Source organism: Electrophorus electricus, chromosome 16 (assembly GCF_013358815.1).
Source record: "Electrophorus electricus isolate fEleEle1 chromosome 16, fEleEle1.pri, whole genome shotgun sequence".
Lineage (NCBI taxonomy): Eukaryota > Metazoa > Chordata > Actinopteri > Gymnotiformes > Gymnotidae > Electrophorus > Electrophorus electricus.
Genome location: NC_049550.1, coordinates 8,753,768 through 8,771,375, shown reverse-complemented (window position 1 = coordinate 8,771,375; position 17,608 = coordinate 8,753,768). Strand labels below are relative to the sequence as shown.

The window sequence follows — 17,608 nt, the reverse complement described above, 5'->3', positions numbered from 1 at the left end:
CCACGTGATGGAAGCGCTTCAGTACGGTTGGCTTGTCAGAAACCACACATTGGGTTGGTTACTTGCTCAAGACAGGCAAGCTGAACCGTGTTTCTGCTCAAAAATGTGCACAATTGGAAACCGTTCAGAAGAATATTTCTTGTATTATTATTTTCTGGATGTAGTTGCACTTAAAAAATGTATCCGTTCTTCTGCACTTTTAATGGCATGGCTGCATTGGAATGTTTGTGCGTTAGCTGAGGCTACCTTTTGCTTTTTTATTATTAATATTTTTTATTTATTTTTTTATTTTTTTAATTTCTATAATGTAGGCTGTCATTTCCATGTCACTGACCACTGGGACAGCTATGCCTGGGGCCCATTTGTGTGTGTGTGTGTGTGTGTGTGTGTGTGTGTGTGTGTGTGTGTGTGTGTGTGTGTGTGTGTGTGTGAGAGTGTGATGGATGAGGTGTTCTTTCTTTGTTAGCATATATAGTGATGGTCTCAACAGCTTTCACCCGCCGAAGGTCCAAGAGCTGCATGCGCACAGCATGTTTGATAATTGGTTGCGCTGCACTAGTCAGTAGTCACTCGCCTCAAACCAAGACGGTTCCAGCTTGAGCTTTGACAGTGTGCCCAGTCCAATTAAAAGCAATAACTGAGCCGGACAAGAACGAAGGATGTCATAGAAGATGATGGATGCCTAGAGAGAGAGCCAGCTTGCTCTGTGGTCTGGGACCAGCTGGACAGTTGAGGACCTTCATTACCACACATTTATTTCAGCAATATGTTTTTCGATTTATTCTTATATGGGGCTTTTTTTAATCTAAAAAAACATGGGCATAATTTGAAACTGAAGTTGTTAAGAGACTGTAAGGGACCATTTCTCCGTTGCTCGTTTTTTTTTAATCTTTAAAGTCAATGCCTAATTCTTGCCCGTTTTATCTTGAACGGTAGTGACTCTCGGATCTTCGCTACTGTTCCTCTTGAGAAAGAAATGACTCAACCTCATGCGATCACTAGTCTGAAGATGGGGGTGTGCCTCTCCTCCTGAGACCGCTTCACACCTAACGTGGGCCTTTTGTTTGAGGAAACAATTCATTTTCCACTATGACTGACCTGATTCAGTCATGTCTAGCTCTCTCTGTGTCTCTCTCGCCATCTCTCTTTCTCTGTCTCTGTCTGTCTATCTCTCGGTCCGTCTCTTTCTCTTGGCTGAGGGATAGAGAGTACCTCCTTTCTCTGTGTTGTAATTGCCCGAGTGGTAATGGTCTCTGTGGATTGTGAGTTGGGGAGAGAGAGAGTGTGTGCGTTGAGGCAAAACTTGCCTCCAGTGCGGTTGACTTGTTTGATAAGTGCTATATTCATTTCATGTTGTGTAATTATTTCCTGGCAAAATTGTTATACATGGACCAGCATTAAGGAATGTGTGTGTGTGTGTGTGTGGGGGGGGGGGGGGTCAGATGAGACAATATGCCAGAAATCGGTACTCTAATAGTATTTCAATAATCAAATTAGTACTCTAATAGTATCTAATTAATCACATTTGCTAGGCCACTGCTTAATTTTATCTAAAGGTCAAAATAAATAGGAGCCAGCACCATGTTCAAATACACACACACACACACACACACACACACACACACACTCTCTCTCTCTCTCACTCTCTCTCTCGCTCTCTCTCTCTCGCTCTCTCCTCTCTCTCTCTCTCTCTCTCTCTCTCTCTCTCTCTCTGGACAGTAATAGCTGTTCAGCCCACTCCCAGTTTAACATGTGCGTTCAAACTGTTTTTTTGGGTTTTTTTTAGTGAGTGCGCATGTGCCCAAGCGTGTCCGGTTTTCTAAAATGTTCCCTCCTTCGTGTGTGATCTCTGTAGGTCCTCCAGAACATCGTGCAGAAGGAGACGGAGTACAGTAAAGAGCTGCAGTCCCTGCTGAGTGGTTACCTGAGGCTGCTGCAGCCCACAGACAAGTATGGCGCCGCCACGGACCTAGTGGCTAATGTTCACTTCCTGACTACAAAACCATCATGTCTGTCCTCTCTCTCTAACTCTCAGACTGTCTGTAGCGGACATCGCTCATATTCTGGGCAACCTGGAGGAGATCAACTCTTTCCAGCAGTCTCTGGTTCAGTCACTAGAGGAATGCACCAAGTAAGGCTTGCTCCTCTGTATCCTGAGCTGATCCGAGACCAGCTTTGCCTTTCCTCTTGCCTGCCGCATATGATGTGCCACATGCGGTTCTCAGACTGAGGTTCTGTCGCCATCTAGTGGCGGTTTTATGTACTTTTCAAAGGCACATGTGACCCACAGGACATTTACTCTAGCCATATAATGCCATTGCTGTATGAACACACCAGTAACCTGGCCCTTAAAAGATTTTAATGAGCTCATAGATTTGTTCCTGCACCGTGTGCGTGCGTTTGCGCCTGTGTGAGGTTAGGTTTCCGGAGAACCAGCAGAGGATCGGAGGGTTCTTCCTGTCCCTCATGCCGCAGATGCAGAGTCTTTACGTGGCGTACTGCTCAAACCACCCCTCTGCTGTCAGCGTGCTCACCCAACACAGGTGCTCACACGCTTACCTCCACGCACCTCTGGAGTTATGGCCATCTCTGTACCGCGGGTGTATATGTGTGCGCGCATGGGAATTCACAGCAGGTTTCTTAAATTCAGTCCTGGTATTCTTGTACTAACTGGTGTGCGTGCGTGCGCGGGCGCAGTGACGAGCTGGGCGAGTTCATGGAGAGCAAAGGCGTGAGCAGTCCCGGCATCCTGGCGCTCACGACCAGCCTGAGCGCGCCTTTCCTCCGGCTGGACAGATATCCGGCCCTGCTCAAGGAGCTCGACAGGCACATGGAGGTGCGCAACTCACAACCCCCTAAACTCCCAGCACTACATGGATTTAGAATCTGTGGGATTAAAGTGACTGCAAATCCCATATTAAAATATTACATATGCAAAATCTCTAGATTACATCTTTAACTCAGATGATAAGTATTATAACTAGTAAACGGTATTCAAGCGATATTAAAAAGAGACAAGCGTACATGTTGAGTGTCTGAGGTTTTGATGGTGTCTGTGAATTGTGTGCGTGTTGCTCAGACTTATTTTCATGCCGGTTTAACATCTCTGTCCTCAGGACTTCCACGTGGACCGCTCAGACCTTCAGAAATGCCTGACTGCATTTAAGACCCTCTACGTGAGTCTCCTGTGTGACCTACACCTCTGCTCTGCTCTGTGTGACCTGTGTCTGTCTTCTGCTCTGACTTGCATCTGTGGATTGCGTTCTGGGATTTGCTGTGTGTGATCTGTGTCTGTGTTGTGGGATCGCAGACTCCCCCCCCGCCAAGGGACCAGCAGTTTAAGGATTTTCCCTCGTCACACTGTCTTATGTCCTGTTCTCTCTGTACTACCTGTTGTAATGGTGAGGCCTTGGAGACGCAGGCAGGGCATGTGGTCTGCAGGGCTGGGATGGGCCGGTATGTCAGTACGTGAGTTGTAGGTTAGTATGCAACAAACTAATGCAGTTGGTGGTTGGTACTGCACTGAGCACTTCTAGACTACGTTTAGTTTGTGCACTCTCAAAATCCTTCCCTGACCACCATTCCATTAAATCCCTCAGCGCTCTCTCTCTCGCTCTCGCTCTCGCTCTCTCTCTCTCTCTCTCTCTCTCTATTGTTCTCAAGATGCCGTTCAGGCTTCAGCTCAACCCCCCCCCCGGAACACCTCTTATCATTCTATTACAGAGAATAGACTCTGTGGGACACAGCAGGACGGGGAGTCGGTGGACAGGGTGGGCTGTTTCATTAGGCCCTGCCACATGCGTGCGCGATCCATTGTCCTCGTTCCTGCTCTCGCTTCGCCCGTGCCTCGGCTGCATTGTCGCAGGACGAATCGCTGGAACGGGCAGATCGGAGGCTTTTGTCTCGTCCGCACGCACACGCGCGCGATGACGGTGGGGCAGAAGCTTCCGCCGAGCTGGAGCAAAGAAGATAGAATACAAAACATGGACGGAGAGAGAGCGAGAGAGAGAGAGGGGGAGAGGGAGTGAAAGAGAGAGAGAGAGAGAGAGAGAGAGAGAGAGAGAGTGTGAGAGTGAGAGTGAGAGAGGGAGAGGGAGAGAGAGAGGGAGAGGGAGAGAGAGAGGGAGAGGGAGTGAATGAGAGAGAACGCTCAAACACCGTAAAGAAATAAAGAGGCTCGTGGCACATCCTATGGAGTGTGTGTGTGTGTGTGTGTGTGTGTGTGTGTTCGCATTGCCTCAGGCACAGTGTCAGGAACTGAGGAAGAGGAAGGAGTTGGAGCTGCAGGTTCTGATGGAGCCAGTGCGTGGCTGGGAAGGGGAAGGCATTAAGACCCTGGGCTCCGTCATCTACATGTCTCAGGTGCTCGTGCAGAACCACGGCAGCGAGGTGAGCTCACGCACCCCACGGCCTCCACCGTGTGCTCGTTATGTAATTGAAATCGAGGCCCCGACAGGCCAAATTCAAAGGACGTCCTGTCGACTGAAAAGGTCAGTCGAGTCTGTGCGGTTTGGGAGCAGAATGGCGCCGTATAACATTTCCGTTGTTGTTGTTGTTGTTGTTGTTGATCCCAGGAGAAGAACGAGCGCTACCTGCTGCTCTTCCCCCACGTGCTGCTAGTGCTCTCCGCCAGCCCTCGAATGAGCTGCTTCATCTACCAGGTGGGCCAGCGGGCGGGCCGATTGCTTGCATAAGCCGGTGGGTGAGAGTAGGTGTGGCCGTGGGCGTGTCGTTGGGCGCGCCATTGGGTAAAGACTGTAGGTGGCTCAGGGGGTGGACCTATTGTTTGTGCAAGCCAGTGGTGGGTGGGGCCTTGAGAAGCCGGTGGGTGGGCCACTGGTTGCCACCGTAGACCTCGTGAAGTGTGCGTAGCATGCAATGGCAGCAGAGACTCTCTTTGTTGCTCCACAGGGGAAACTTCCTCTCACAGGGACGACCGTCCACAAGAGCGAGGACACGAGAAATGCTTTTGAAATATCCGGTAAGCGATCGACCGCATCACTGCCGTAAGCAGGGAGGCCGTGACGCGGTCGTTTTAACACCGTGGCACGGTTCTGCGTGGTAGGGATGACGCGCGCGTAACTCGAGTTGTGGCAATTTGTGTTTGTGCTCTCTGCAGGGAGTATGATTGACAGAATCCAGGTGATCTGTAACAACCAGCAGGATTTGCAAGAGTGGGTGGAGCATCTTCACCGTCACACCAAACGCACGTCAACCAGCATGTCCAGTTTAAAACCACAGTCTGTACCATGCCATACGGTTAGTGAACTCCCCCCAACGCAGACAAAGACAAATCAGACCGAAGCATGAACAGCACTCTCAAATGACAAAGTGGCACATTTCACAAATTCCAGTATTTTTATTTTTTTTTCTTCTCTTCATTAGGGAATGAGTGCAGCCAGCTAGTTAGTTCTGTGTTCTCTAGGAACACCCGTCCTGTTGTTGCGCTCTCCCGGCTCGAAGCCCACCTGAGACCCCCACCCCCACCCCACGTTCCTGGCTTTAGTGTGTTAGGAGCTCTAGAAAAAGTGTAAAGTTCAGTCTTCGTCACCATAGCTCATTGGTCAGTGTAGCTCACATGGTACAGCAGGTAGAGGAGGGTGCCTTCAAATGCAAATGCCGTAAATGCATGAAATAAATATAAACAAACACTTTTCAATTCACAGTAAACTCGCCCAAAGTCGTGCCAGTAATAAAAAACGAAACTAAGATTTTGCTCTTGGGTATATGAACAAAACAAAATCTGCCACACACACACACACACACACACACACACACACACACACACACACACACACACACACACACACACAGTGCCTGTTGTCATCATGACAATCATCCAAATATTGCATTGCTAGAATAACACATCCTTTAGAAGGATGCACTGATCATCAATACAGTCCATGCATTGCTCCATCCCTGTAGCCTACAGGTACGGTGGCCATGGTGACAGATCTGCAGCCCAGCAGCGTTTATGCTCTGTTTCTCCTCCTAGCTCCCCTCACACCCCATCACCCCATCCAGGCACTCGGAGAGCCGGGGCGCGAGCGGAGCTCCCGCCTACCACACCCTCCCACACCTCTCCTCCCACGGAACCATGATATGGGGTCCGCTGGAGCCCCCCAAAACCCAGAAGCCCTGGAGCCTGAGCTGTCTCCGACCAGCCCCGCCCCTCAGACCCTCGGCTGCGCTGTCCCATAAAGAGGTTTGGACGCCAGTGATCTGCACAGGCGTTCGGATCGCCCCCAGTGCGGTTAATCGGTTACGACACAAAGTTTGCATGATGCTATTCTAGTACTTGTTAGCCAGATGGGAACTGGTGTAACTAACTTAAGCTAAACTAGGATGCAGAACCCGTTAGCCAATGTTGAACTGGTTTAACAGTTGATGACCTATTTAAATCTATATTAAAGCATTTCGCAGCTGTGGTACACTTCCCTGACTTTGTAAGTGTTGGTGTTATAGGCCCAATGTGCACAATCTGTCAGGCGTCTTTCCTGAGCACAGGACCACTGCTGCTGACCTTTTGAGGCTGCGGCCAGAAGTTGACCGCTAACAGTTGGTTAGCTGACGCGGACTGAGCGTTAAACAGACTGGCTATAGACCCCTTCTGATATCTAAATGTTTATAATAGTGTTTGGTGGGTAGATGCATAATTTTTATTCACACCATCCCTATTACACAACGTGTAGCCGGTATTTATTGCACTTTTCACTTGTATATGCTGAATGCAACACCTAAACCGCTGAGGTGTCCACCAGGCCTGGAAGCAGTTATGTAATTTGCCACCCATGATGCTCCACAAATGCGGCGATGCACTTTTGACGCATTGCAAATGCGGCACGGTTCCCTTTTCCGCAGGATCTCAGCAAAAGCCCCAAGAGTATGAAGAAGCTCCTGCCCAAGCGCAAGCCAGAGAGGAAGCCGTCGGACGAGGAGTTCGCCCTGCGGAAAAGTAGGTGCACGACGCCGTCCGCTCACGCCGTAGTAACAACCTTTCGTGCTAATGTTCTAATTTGGCCAAGCCTGACACGCACAGTTGGTTCAGAGAGCTGTGTCCACGGTCATGCCACTCGAGTTCCTCGTGCGATGGGACTGGACGATATCTTTTGTTTCCGGCCAGGCACGGCTGCCCTGGAGGAGGACGCGCAGATCCTGAAAGTAATCGAGGCTTACTGCACGAGTGCCAAGACGCGGCAAACGCTCAACTCAAGTAAGACTGCGTCAGGTTCTCTGGGGTTGTTGTTTATGCACATTTAAGCCCTTTTTACCCTTAAATTCATTCTGGTCAGATGCTACAGGTCTGCCACTTAAGCAATCAGAACTGCTAGCTCTTTATCCAGGACTCTTGAAGGCCGACGCCACACAGGACTGTTGAGCGACTGAAGGAGAGTACTAGTCAAACAAAAACCTTTTTGAACTTTGAACTTAGTCATTTGAACTTGCCATCCAGCCATGTCAGGTTTTAACTGTCTCAGCAATAGAGGGGGTCCTCTCAGTGATTTGCATTTTTTGGGATTCATGACCATGGATGGCATATGGCACACTGGAGTTCAAATCCAAATCCCAACAGTGGCATAACTGTTTAAGTGGTGTTCTGAATGTGATCCGGATGTGAATGGGCAGCTGACACTAACTGGTCAGTCTTACTCAGAGAGGTTTGATCCTTGAATTCCTGATGCATCGGGCATCGTACATGGTCACCAGGAATAGTCTCTGCGCTGGGGTCTGTGGGTCCTTGAAGGCACACTTACTTCAACCGCTTTTCCGCACGGCTGATCCGTCTCTCCGTTTGTCGGATGGAGAGCGGCCCGAAATGGCAGAAATAATGACGTGGCTATTGCACACAGCAACTGTTTTGGGCGTTCCTATTGTGGTCTAATTTGAGGAGGACGTCATTTGTTACGTTTCATTTTGTAGTTCTTCTGCTAATGTTGCGCTTGTGTCTAATATTAACTTCCCTCAACTGCTCTTCTTATAATGATATTAGCTACTCCTCTCTCTCTCTCTCTCTCTCTCCCTCTCTCTCTCCCTCTCTCTCTCCCTCTCTCTCTCTCTCTCTCTCTCTCTCTCTCTCTCTCTCTCTCTCTCTCTCGCTCTCTCTCTCTCTCTCTCTCTCTCTAACACTTTAGCCTCTCTGTGAATGTTTTCAAAACTGGTTTACCAACCTGCTCTTGTTTTCTGCCTCTTTCCCTGTTTGCTTCCCTCTCCCCACTTTCTGTCTTCCGTTTGTTACACATCCGCTGTGACCCTTTCATATTTGATTTCAACTCCATGTCGTCTTTTTGTTTGTTTGTTTTGTTTTTGTTTTGTTTCCGTTTCAAAAAATTCTTTTGGTCCTCCGGGTCCTTCTGTGCCCTTTCCTTCTCGGTTGGCTTTGTTCACCTTCAAACCCTATTTGGTTTGGTTTGACCCCTTGACCCCGTCTCCCGTCCATTAGCATGGCAGGGCACTGATTTGATGCATAATCACGTGCTGGCTGACGCGGAAGCTGTGGGTTGCCGTGCCAGCATGTTGCGTCTGGAACACTCATCCGACCAGTCAGAAGACTCGGACTATGACAGTATACGGACAACCCATAGTTACAGAATGGCTCCCACCTCTCGTAAGGGCAGCTGCTCATAACCCCTTCACGTTTGTTCTCCGTGGCTTTTGAGGGTTATCCGCTGCACACTCTCTGGTTTGAGTCCTTTTTGTGACTAAACTGCCTGTTGCCTCTACTTTTTTACATTCAAGTTTGTTAGTTTGTCTATTATTCTGTAGGCGTAACTGTGACTGTGTATGACTTGTCTGTTATTCAGGTTGCGTGCAAGAAGTTTTAATTGGTTTGCACACTATTATTGTTGGAGTCTTGTGTCTCTTTTGGGACATGTTTCTCTAGCTTGAAGTACTAAGCAGTTGGAGTTTTACGTTGTGAGTCTGTCACCCTGGCAGGGGTCTAGCCGTGTTGTACTGTGACATTTTGAAAGAGAGGGTTTTTTTGTTTTGTTTTTAATTAATTATTTGCTTACTAGTTTGTTTGTTTTTGTTTTTTGTTTTTTTTTGCTTGCTTGTCTTGTTTGTTAGGTATGATGGAGATGTTTTTAAATGCTGTTCATGTTGTCTGTTTTTAGGAATGGGTTGTTGACACTTACTCGTTTATCTCAGGTGCAAGAAGGAACCAGAGATAACCGACTTCCATTTATTTATCTTACATGCTGTACTTCTGTTGTGATGTAAAATGTTTCCATATGTCCTCGCAAGGGTCATTCGCATCTCCATGTAAAACTTGCACATGTCTTTTGTTTTATTTATTTACCTGGGGAGCAGGGTCAAGGAAGGAGTCCGGACTCCACATGCTGTTTCCCGAGGAGGAGAAGATCATCGTGGAAGAAACAAAAAGCAACGGTCAGACAGTGATAGAGGAAAGGTGGGCATGGGACCTGACCACTGGAGCGGAATGAATGAAATGACATTGAAATGACATTGAACGTGTCTGACTGCTGACCGATGCTCACTTATCTCTTCTGTAAAGGAGCCTGGTGGACACTGTGTATGCACTGAGGGATGAAGTTCAGGAGCTCAAACAGGTGCGGCCCTCGTTTGCGTAACGTCATGCCCGTCTATTCAGTCAATAGCCTCCAAATATGCCAGATGTATAAATATTTACAAACGTGCACGCAGATTAGTCAACTTGGGTCAAGTTCACACCTTTTTACCTTACCTTTTTTTTTTTTTGTTATGAAATTCTGCAAAACTACTTAATTTCCTAAAAACACCTTATGAGATCATGGTAGGGCTTTTGCATGCATTATTGGAATGACTCTCCCAGGAAATGATGTGCTGGTGAGCGCAGTTCTGGTGCCGTGACCTGTGTGTCCTCCCTCCCTGTCTTAACTCCAGGACAACAAGAGGATGAAGAGGACCCTGGAGGAAGAGCAAAAGGCAAGGAAAGAGCTGGAGAAAATGGTGACGAGGGTGTTAAAAAGCGTGAATGACCCTTCTTGGGGTGAGACTAACTTATAAAGTCAGTTAGTTAGCCGCCTGTTTGCATATGGTCCGAGCCGGAAGCAAAAAAAGGGCCGCAAGAACCCCGACAAATGGACGGTGTCCTGTAACGCAGCGTGCGTGACTGTTGTAAAGAACCAGTCCCTTTATCAACCTTTGACCAAAAGAACCCTTTGTCGAGCCAAGCCCGAAGATGCAGTGAAGGTGACGGACACGCCGTACGACCGGACTGGACCGCGCCCTTTATTTCCCGCCACCGAATAAAGACTCACTACGACCGTCTTAAGCTTGCCAGTGCCAAATTTGCTGGTCTCTGCCAAATGGAATATTGGCCTCTGAACTGCTGGTGTAAACCAAGAAAACCGATATTGGAATAAGTGGCCGAAGCAGCTTTAGGTTATGCCTTAAATTCTATTGAACGTGTTTAAAAGGAGAAACGTATACTTTTATTTATATATATATATATATATATATATATATATATATATAATATAAATAAAAGTATTGGCAAGTATGAGAAACTCTGTCTACAGAAAGCTAACATCACATGGTTCCCAGTTAGTCAGAAAACTGGGAGTCTCAGGGATTGTAGTCCAGTTGATATGTCGGCTCTTAGGTCCTTGACTAAAGTAGATCTTTCAGTTGGATCTTTTAGGAAGCAATATCGACACTGTGAAAGAGTAACAAAAATCCTGGCCAGCAAGGATACAACAATACAGTGCCGCAGCCGTTCAGAGGACTTTTTTTGGCAAAATGATATTTCTATGCTCATTGTTTTCTCGTGGTTGTTTTAAATTGCCTCAATGTTTCTGTCTCGTTTTCTTTCATTGCAGTTTTACACATGAACGTGGGCAAGCCCTTTTTTATTGTTCAAGGTGATTATTCTTGGTTTTAATTTGCTATTATTCCACTAATGAATTTGTACAGAGATTAATTTCTAGCCTATACTGCAAAAGATGTGCAGAAATGTGCCTTTTTTGGGGAACAATTTCCAGAAATTTCTTGGCATTTTCTCTGCAAATCCAAGACCGTTTGTAAGAAAACAACATATGCAACAAATATTTGAATATTCAGTGCTACGGTGCTGCTTTAACTGACAACTTCCATGTCGTTATTCTAATTTATGTATTTAAATGAAATGAAATATCTACTGAAGACATGTCTGTGGTTTCTATTCCATTTTCTGTGGTACAGAAGACACTTCTGCTCACCTGTTCCTTCTTTGCTTTCTGTCCTTCCCGTTTTCTTTCGATCTTTAATTCATTCTTTCATTTGGTCTTCTCTAATCTACATGCTAATTTATGTGAACTAAACAAAATAAAATCGTACTTATTCATTATTTATCCCTTTTAGGGTGGTGTAACTAGATTTTCTTTATTATCCAGCTAAGCTCCGGTAACACCGTCATGCAAATTTCCAATTACAAAGTGATGAACATTTATGGACATTGGTTAAAGTCGTGGACCCGTTTACACTGTTTGCTATCAACAACTTGCTTGTACTGTACAACTTTCAAGTGGATATATCTCAGCATTTGTTTAAAGAAACCAGCCAACCTTTTGGTAAAGATGTTCTTCATAAAGTAAAAGGGAGTAGGAATACTCTTTCTGCAGTTTTGCGTCATGACACGTTGCCATATATGGGTGTCAAAGCTGATCTGAGATCAGTAGTTCTACTGTGAAATACTGTCAGAATTCAGGCTCAGGCCTCCCTAGATATGTGCGTGTTCCAAACCCCGTTTCTTATTTTTAACTGTCACATGAACCCTTTCGCTGTGCCCAGGCATACTGGCTTGGCATAAGCCCTGAACTGCCATCTTGTTAATTCCCCTATTGTTGCTGCCCAGTACATGGCTTCCTCTCCAGTGTGTGTGTGTAATCCAGGTTTTGGGTTGGGGACAGCATTGGAGGTGGAAACTGCTGAGCCAAAATGGCTTTCACGTGGATCCCAAAGAGGAACGATTGGAACCTCGGTGTGCTGGAAGCACCAGGACTAGATGAATGCATGAATGCAGCCAGTGGTTCGATTTTTGTATTTTGTATTTTGTATCAGTGGATGTTGATCACATGACCAGGGCAAATCTCTCAAATTTCTCATCTTGACTTTCACCTGTGGTTGTCTTCTGTATTGATATTTTATGTCTCTACAGATTGGTCCGCCTCTGTTGTATTTCACTGGAGTTTTTGCAGTTTGGAAATCAAGGTTTCTGTATGTCTATTTTTTTTGTGATTTTGTTTGACTTAATTTGCTAGATTGAACTCCAGTTACTTGTTTTTTGTTTGTTTTTTGTATTGTTTGATGTTGGTGTGGTTTTTTTTTGGTTTTTTTTGTATTGTTTGCTGCATCTTTGTTGATGGAAATGCAGACGTGGCTGGAGGTTTGACAGCTATGTTTATGTAAAACGTAGAAAAGTATTTTTGGTTTTTTTTTGGTTTTTTTTCTCAAAACTTGCCTCCCTCTTATAACAAACAATGAGCCGAATCAAAAGATTCTAAAGACACGCGATCCTCGGGGAGAGCAAAGCATTGTGGTAGATTTGAATCGCTGGCTGCGGCCCATGCAGAAAAAGGCTGCTTGTTCTTTTTGTATGGGCACTGAGGCGACAGTGACATTTGGGGAGAGAATGACGTTCCGGAGGCATTAACATGAGGACAAAGCCTCCGAAGGCAAAGGAAAACAAGAAAGAGAAAGAAAATGTTAGCTGTCACTTAATTGGGCCTGGTTGGGTGGCATCAGGTGTGTGTGTGTGTGTGTGTGTGTGTGTGTGTATGTGTGTGTAATCAAGCAGCGAGCGGTGGCCCTTTTCTTCTTATGGTTATTGCACGAGGCATAAGCTGGTATCCAAGAATTAACAAGAGTATTGGCACTTAAAGGCGAACCTCCAGCCACTCACAGATGGCAACACGGAGAACAGGAGACCACGGTTTCTTAGTCTTTGTGCCGTATTGATCAGTCATCTTTTCTTTTTGGAGGAAATGGGCTTAGAGCGGAGTCTGAACAAGGCTGATCTGGAATCGGGGCTGCGTGCTTGCAATGTATGGGTGCTGCACGGGGGAGGGTGGAGGGAACTGATTCTAGATCTGTGGGTAACATTTAAAGGGAAATCATTTATTCCACCAAGAATAGGAGTGTTTGGTCAAAGCAGCCAGGTCGGTTGGTACCTGTTCATGAACACACAATGAATGACAATAGCCTTGTCTCTCTCTTTATCTCTGTCTTGCTCTGGCTCACACACACACACACACACACACACACACACACACACACACACACAGGCCTACCTGGATATTAAGGGAGTATAGTCTATTTCCTGCCTTTATTACGGTGACATGTCAATTTCCTTCTTTTATGGACGGTGACCAGCCCTCATTGACTCACAATAGAAAGCATATAATTTTGCAGATGTTGGTGAAAAGCTCAAATGTCAGCTTCTTTTCAGGTGGCAGGTCTTGTCTTAGCCTACGAATGAATTATGCATTGGTCACCTTTGTCTAGAGTTCAGTATTCGTACATAAGCACAAAGGCGCATAAAAACGGTCCAAAAGAGCGTCTTAATTTACCTTCGAGCCGCGGAGATCAAACGCGGGGCCAACGGCGAACTCTGCCGCCTGTTTCCTTAACGAGGAAACCGAAGAGCACGACCTCGCTACAGCTCTGTGATGCCGTTAAACGGCACAAAAACAACTTTTGTATGTTATGGTCCCTCATGCATTTCTAACAATCCATTAATGCTGTTATTACACAGTAATAATGCATGTATTAATGTATGCATTACACGCATGTAATATACATACACTCGGTTCAAGTCCAACATCCACTACCGTTATCACCCCACCACCACCAAGATATCTTGAAGTTTTCACAGTTGTGCTACCACTCAGGCGAGGGCAGGTCTCGTGGGCCTCTGACCCTCCGTCGTTGACCTCTCCCCCTGTACTTTTGATCGCTATCGTTCGCTTTTGACCGGCCGGCGCGAGGACGGTGGAGCCAGAACGGAACGCTTTGTGCTCCGTCGAAAACCGTAGACCTGGCTGCCATCGATAGCCACGTTCCCGACTGGCGGGCGGTCACCTCTGGTGCTTGACAAAAGGGAACTGTGGTGTAATTGTAGTGCTCCAGAACCATTTAAGGCGTCTTTTATGTCCCCTAGCAGCCCGGATCAATCGGCTGCCGACACCCCCTACGGCGCTGCCCAGCGAGGCCAACTCCCGAACCTCCCATGTCCAGTCCACTAAACCCCCCTAAACTGCGCCAGGCACCATTCAGTGACTGGGCATCATTTAGATTTGACTTGTACTGTGAGGCTGCTCCCCATCTATCGCTCTCTTTCTCCCCGAGTCCAATAGACTGTCATTAATTTCTAGCCTTTCGCAGTTTACCAAAAAAAAAAAAAGATGAAAGGGAAGGAACGCAGAGCGGCGCGTTCTCTTTAGCTCTGTTTATTTGGCAAAATAGCGCCGCAGTAATTTTTTTTTTTTTTTTGTCAGTGGTTTACTCTGAAAAGCCTTTCCCTGCTCGTGTATTGAAAGGAAAGCAATAAAAGCCTTTCAATAGGCATGAATAAAAAAGAGAGACAGAAAGAGAGAGAGAGAGACAGACAGAGAGAGAGAAAAGAGCCTTCGGGGGGTTGGCCGAAGGGCTTCTATTCTTCAGCTGGTAATCAAATTGAAGCCGAAATGAAATGAAGGTTTCTTATGAAAATGGTCTTTGTTGACTGGGCAGGCTGGTAATTCATAAACAATACGCAGGCCCTTTTGTGGTGGTAATAATATATTCATACGCTTGGAAAGAACAGGACAGGGTGGAGGGACACATGGTGGAGTAGTACAGAGCGACTGGAGTACACTGGTTAAAAGGAGACGGATTGTCCAAGACGCCGGATTGCTGCTGTGCTCCTTCTTTGATCTTCAGACCTCTATCAGAGGGACAGGCTGTTCTCTGTGCTCCGGCCAAAAACTTCTGTTTGTTTGCTGGCCTGAGGGAGGTAGTAAATAAATAGTTTGGAGGGTGGGGGTTTCAGGTCCTGTGATCCTCTGAGAGCCTGAAGGAGCTGTGTGTGTGTGTGTGTACATACAGGCCTGGTGCCTCACTGAAGCCAACGATAGAGGAGGTCCTCCGGACAGAACGAGAGGGAGGGAGGGAGAGAGAGAGAGAGAGAGAGAGAGAAGGAAGGAGGGAGGGAGCATCACACATGGACAGCAGATCCAGGGACTGCTGCTCTCTTCCCTCAGTCTCTCATTCTCTCTCACGCGCTGGCAGCGTCTTCCCGGGAGATCGACTTTTAATCTCTGGTGGAATCCTGGGGGGAGGAGTGAGGCGTGCCCGTGGACGCTACTTCCGTGGATACGATGGGAGCACACCGGGGAAGAAGAGGCGCAGGAGGTGAGTGCCGACCGCGTTACCGCCTGTGCGGCGGTCGCTGTCCGAACGGTCCGCCCGAGACTTGCTGCCGCAGGTGTGCAGAACCGATGGGTCGGCGAGCCGCTCTCGCTTTGAAAGTTGCTGCGGCTCTCGACGCGTCCCGGCTTGCATCAGCTGCACCATCTCAACTGCAGGCTCACTGAGTTTACGATCTTGATTTTGGGTTTGCGCACGCGTGCCAAACCATGTGTGTTTTGAGGTAGAAAACAAGGCTGTCAACTAGAATAAACTGAACGCGCGACGGCAGAGGCGCTGATCCTTTCAATCGGCTGATCAGCTTTGCCTGCGAATCTCTCAGCTTGGCGTGAGAGTCGGGGGTCATATCAGCCCAGCTTATGCCCCTTGACTTTCGGTAGGAAGCTGTTGTACAGAGCACGTTTGTTAGGGGGACTGTGTTGTACAGAGCACGTTTGTTAGGGGACTGTGTTGTACAGAGCGCGTTTGTTAGGGGGACTGTGCTGTACAGAGCACGTTTGTTAGGGGGACTGTGTTGTACAGAGCGCGTTTGTTAGGGGGACTGTGTTGTACAGAGCACGTTTGTTAGGGGGACTGTGTTGTACAGAGCGCGTTTGTTAGGGGGACTGTGTTGTACAGAGCGCGTTTGTTAGGGGGACTGTGTTGTACAGAGCGCGTTTGTTAGGGGGACTGTGTTGTACAGAGCGCGTTTGTTAGGGGGACTGTGTTGTACAGAGCGCGTTTGTTAGGGGGACTGTGTTGTACAGAGCACGTTTGTTAGGGGGACTGTGTTGTACAGAGCACGTTTGTTAGGGGACTGTGTTGTACAGAGCACGTTTGTTAGGGGGACTGTGTTGTACAGAGCGCGTTTGTTAGGGGGACTGTGTTGTACAGAGCGCGTTTGTTAGGGGGACTGTGTTGTACAGAGCGCTTTTGTTAGGGGGACTGTGCTGTACAGAGCGCGTTTGTTAGGGGGACTGTGCTGTACAGAGCGCGTTTGTTAGGGGGACTGTGCTGTACAGAGCGCGTTTGTTAGGGGGACTGTGCTGTACAGAGCGCGTTTGTTAGGGGACTGTTGTACAGAGCGCGTTTGTTAGGGGGACTGTGTTGTACAGAGCGCGTTTGTTAGGGGGACTGTGTTGTACAGAGCGCGTTTGTTAGGGGGACTGTGCTGTACAGAGCGCGTTTGTTAGGGGGACTGTGCTGTACAGAGCGCGTTTGTTAGGGGGACTGTGCTGTACAGAGCGCGTTTGTTAGGGGGACTGTGCTGTACAGAGCGCGTTTGTTAGGGGGACTGTGCTGTACAGAGCGCGTTTGTTAGGGGGACTGTGCTGTACAGAGCGCGTTTGTTAGGGGACTGTTGTACAGAGCGCGTTTGTTAGGGGGACTGTGTTGTACAGAGCGCGTTTGTTAGGGGACTGTTGTACAAAGCGCGTTTGTTAGGGGGACTGTGTTGTACAGAGCGCGTTTGTTAGGGGGACTGTGTTGTACAGAGCGCGTTTGTTAGGGGGACTGTGCTGTACAGAGCGCGTTTGTTAGGGGGACTGTGCTGTACAGAGCGCGTTTGTTAGGGGGACTGTGCTGTACAGAGCACGTTTGTTAGGGGGACTGTGCTGTACAGAGCGCGTTTGTTAGGGGGACTGTGCTGTACAGAGCGCGTTTGTTAGGGGGACTGTGCTGTACAGAGCGCGTTTGTTAGGGGGACTGTGCTGTACAGAGCGCGTTTGTTAGGGGGACTGTGCTGTACAGAGCGCGTTTGTTAGGGGGACTGTGCTGTACAGAGCGCGTTTGTTAGGGGGACTGTGCTGTACAGAGCGCGTTTGTTAGGGGGACTGTGCTGTACAGAGCGCGTTTGTTAGGGGGACTGTGCTGTACAGAGCGCGTTTGTTAGGGGGACTGTGCTGTACAGAGCGCGTTTGTTAGGGGGACTGCTGTACAGAGCGCGTTTGTTAGGGGGAATGTGCTGTACAGAGCGCGTTTGTTAGGGGGACTGTGCTGTACAGAGCGCGTTTGTTAGGGGGACTGTGCTGTACAGAGCACGTTTGTTAGGGGGACTGTGCTGTACAGAGCACGTTTGTTAGGGGGACTGTGTTGTACAGAGCGCGTTTGTTAGGGGGACTGTGCTGTACAGAGCACGTTTGTTAGGGGAACTGTGTTGTACAGAGCACGTTTGTTAGGGGGACTGTGCTGTACAGAGCACGTTTGTTAGGGGACTGTGCTGTACAGACTACTTTCTTTATGCATT

The 17,608-nt window shown here is 47.8% G+C and overlaps 1 protein-coding gene and 1 long non-coding RNA gene across 4 annotated transcripts in view; both read left to right on the top strand.

The window, feature by feature from the left end:
• The window catches only part of arhgef7b (Rho guanine nucleotide exchange factor (GEF) 7b), a 25,501-nt gene extending 14,171 nt beyond the window's left edge, over window positions 1-11,330 (top strand). The window contains exons 7-22 of one of the 2 annotated variants that reach the window (XM_027014853.2): window positions 1,856-1,950; window positions 2,036-2,131; window positions 2,421-2,543; window positions 2,698-2,836; window positions 3,117-3,176; window positions 4,243-4,389; window positions 4,575-4,661; window positions 4,912-4,981; window positions 5,120-5,259; window positions 5,996-6,205; window positions 6,862-6,955; window positions 7,124-7,213; window positions 8,441-8,605; window positions 9,310-9,409; window positions 9,515-9,569; window positions 9,883-11,330. In XM_027014853.2, the coding sequence (XP_026870654.2) occupies window positions 1,856-1,950; window positions 2,036-2,131; window positions 2,421-2,543; window positions 2,698-2,836; window positions 3,117-3,176; window positions 4,243-4,389; window positions 4,575-4,661; window positions 4,912-4,981; window positions 5,120-5,259; window positions 5,996-6,205; window positions 6,862-6,955; window positions 7,124-7,213; window positions 8,441-8,605; window positions 9,310-9,409; window positions 9,515-9,569; window positions 9,883-10,005 (1,794 nt within the window). In that variant the 3' untranslated portion in view covers window positions 10,006-11,330. The remainder of the gene's footprint in view (window positions 1-1,855; window positions 1,951-2,035; window positions 2,132-2,420; window positions 2,544-2,697; window positions 2,837-3,116; window positions 3,177-4,242; window positions 4,390-4,574; window positions 4,662-4,911; window positions 4,982-5,119; window positions 5,260-5,995; window positions 6,206-6,861; window positions 6,956-7,123; window positions 7,214-8,440; window positions 8,606-9,309; window positions 9,410-9,514; window positions 9,570-9,882) is intronic. The other variant, XM_027014852.2, reaches the window with a different exon arrangement.
• A 3,732-nt stretch (window positions 11,331-15,062) lies between these two features.
• LOC113577480 overlaps window positions 15,063-17,608 on the top strand; it is a 59,704-nt gene continuing 57,158 nt past the window's right edge. Inside the window, exon 1 of one of the 2 annotated variants that reach the window (XR_004776930.1) lies at window positions 15,063-15,369. This is a non-coding gene — a long non-coding RNA (uncharacterized LOC113577480). The remainder of the gene's footprint in view (window positions 15,370-17,608) is intronic. The other variant, XR_004776931.1, reaches the window with a different exon arrangement.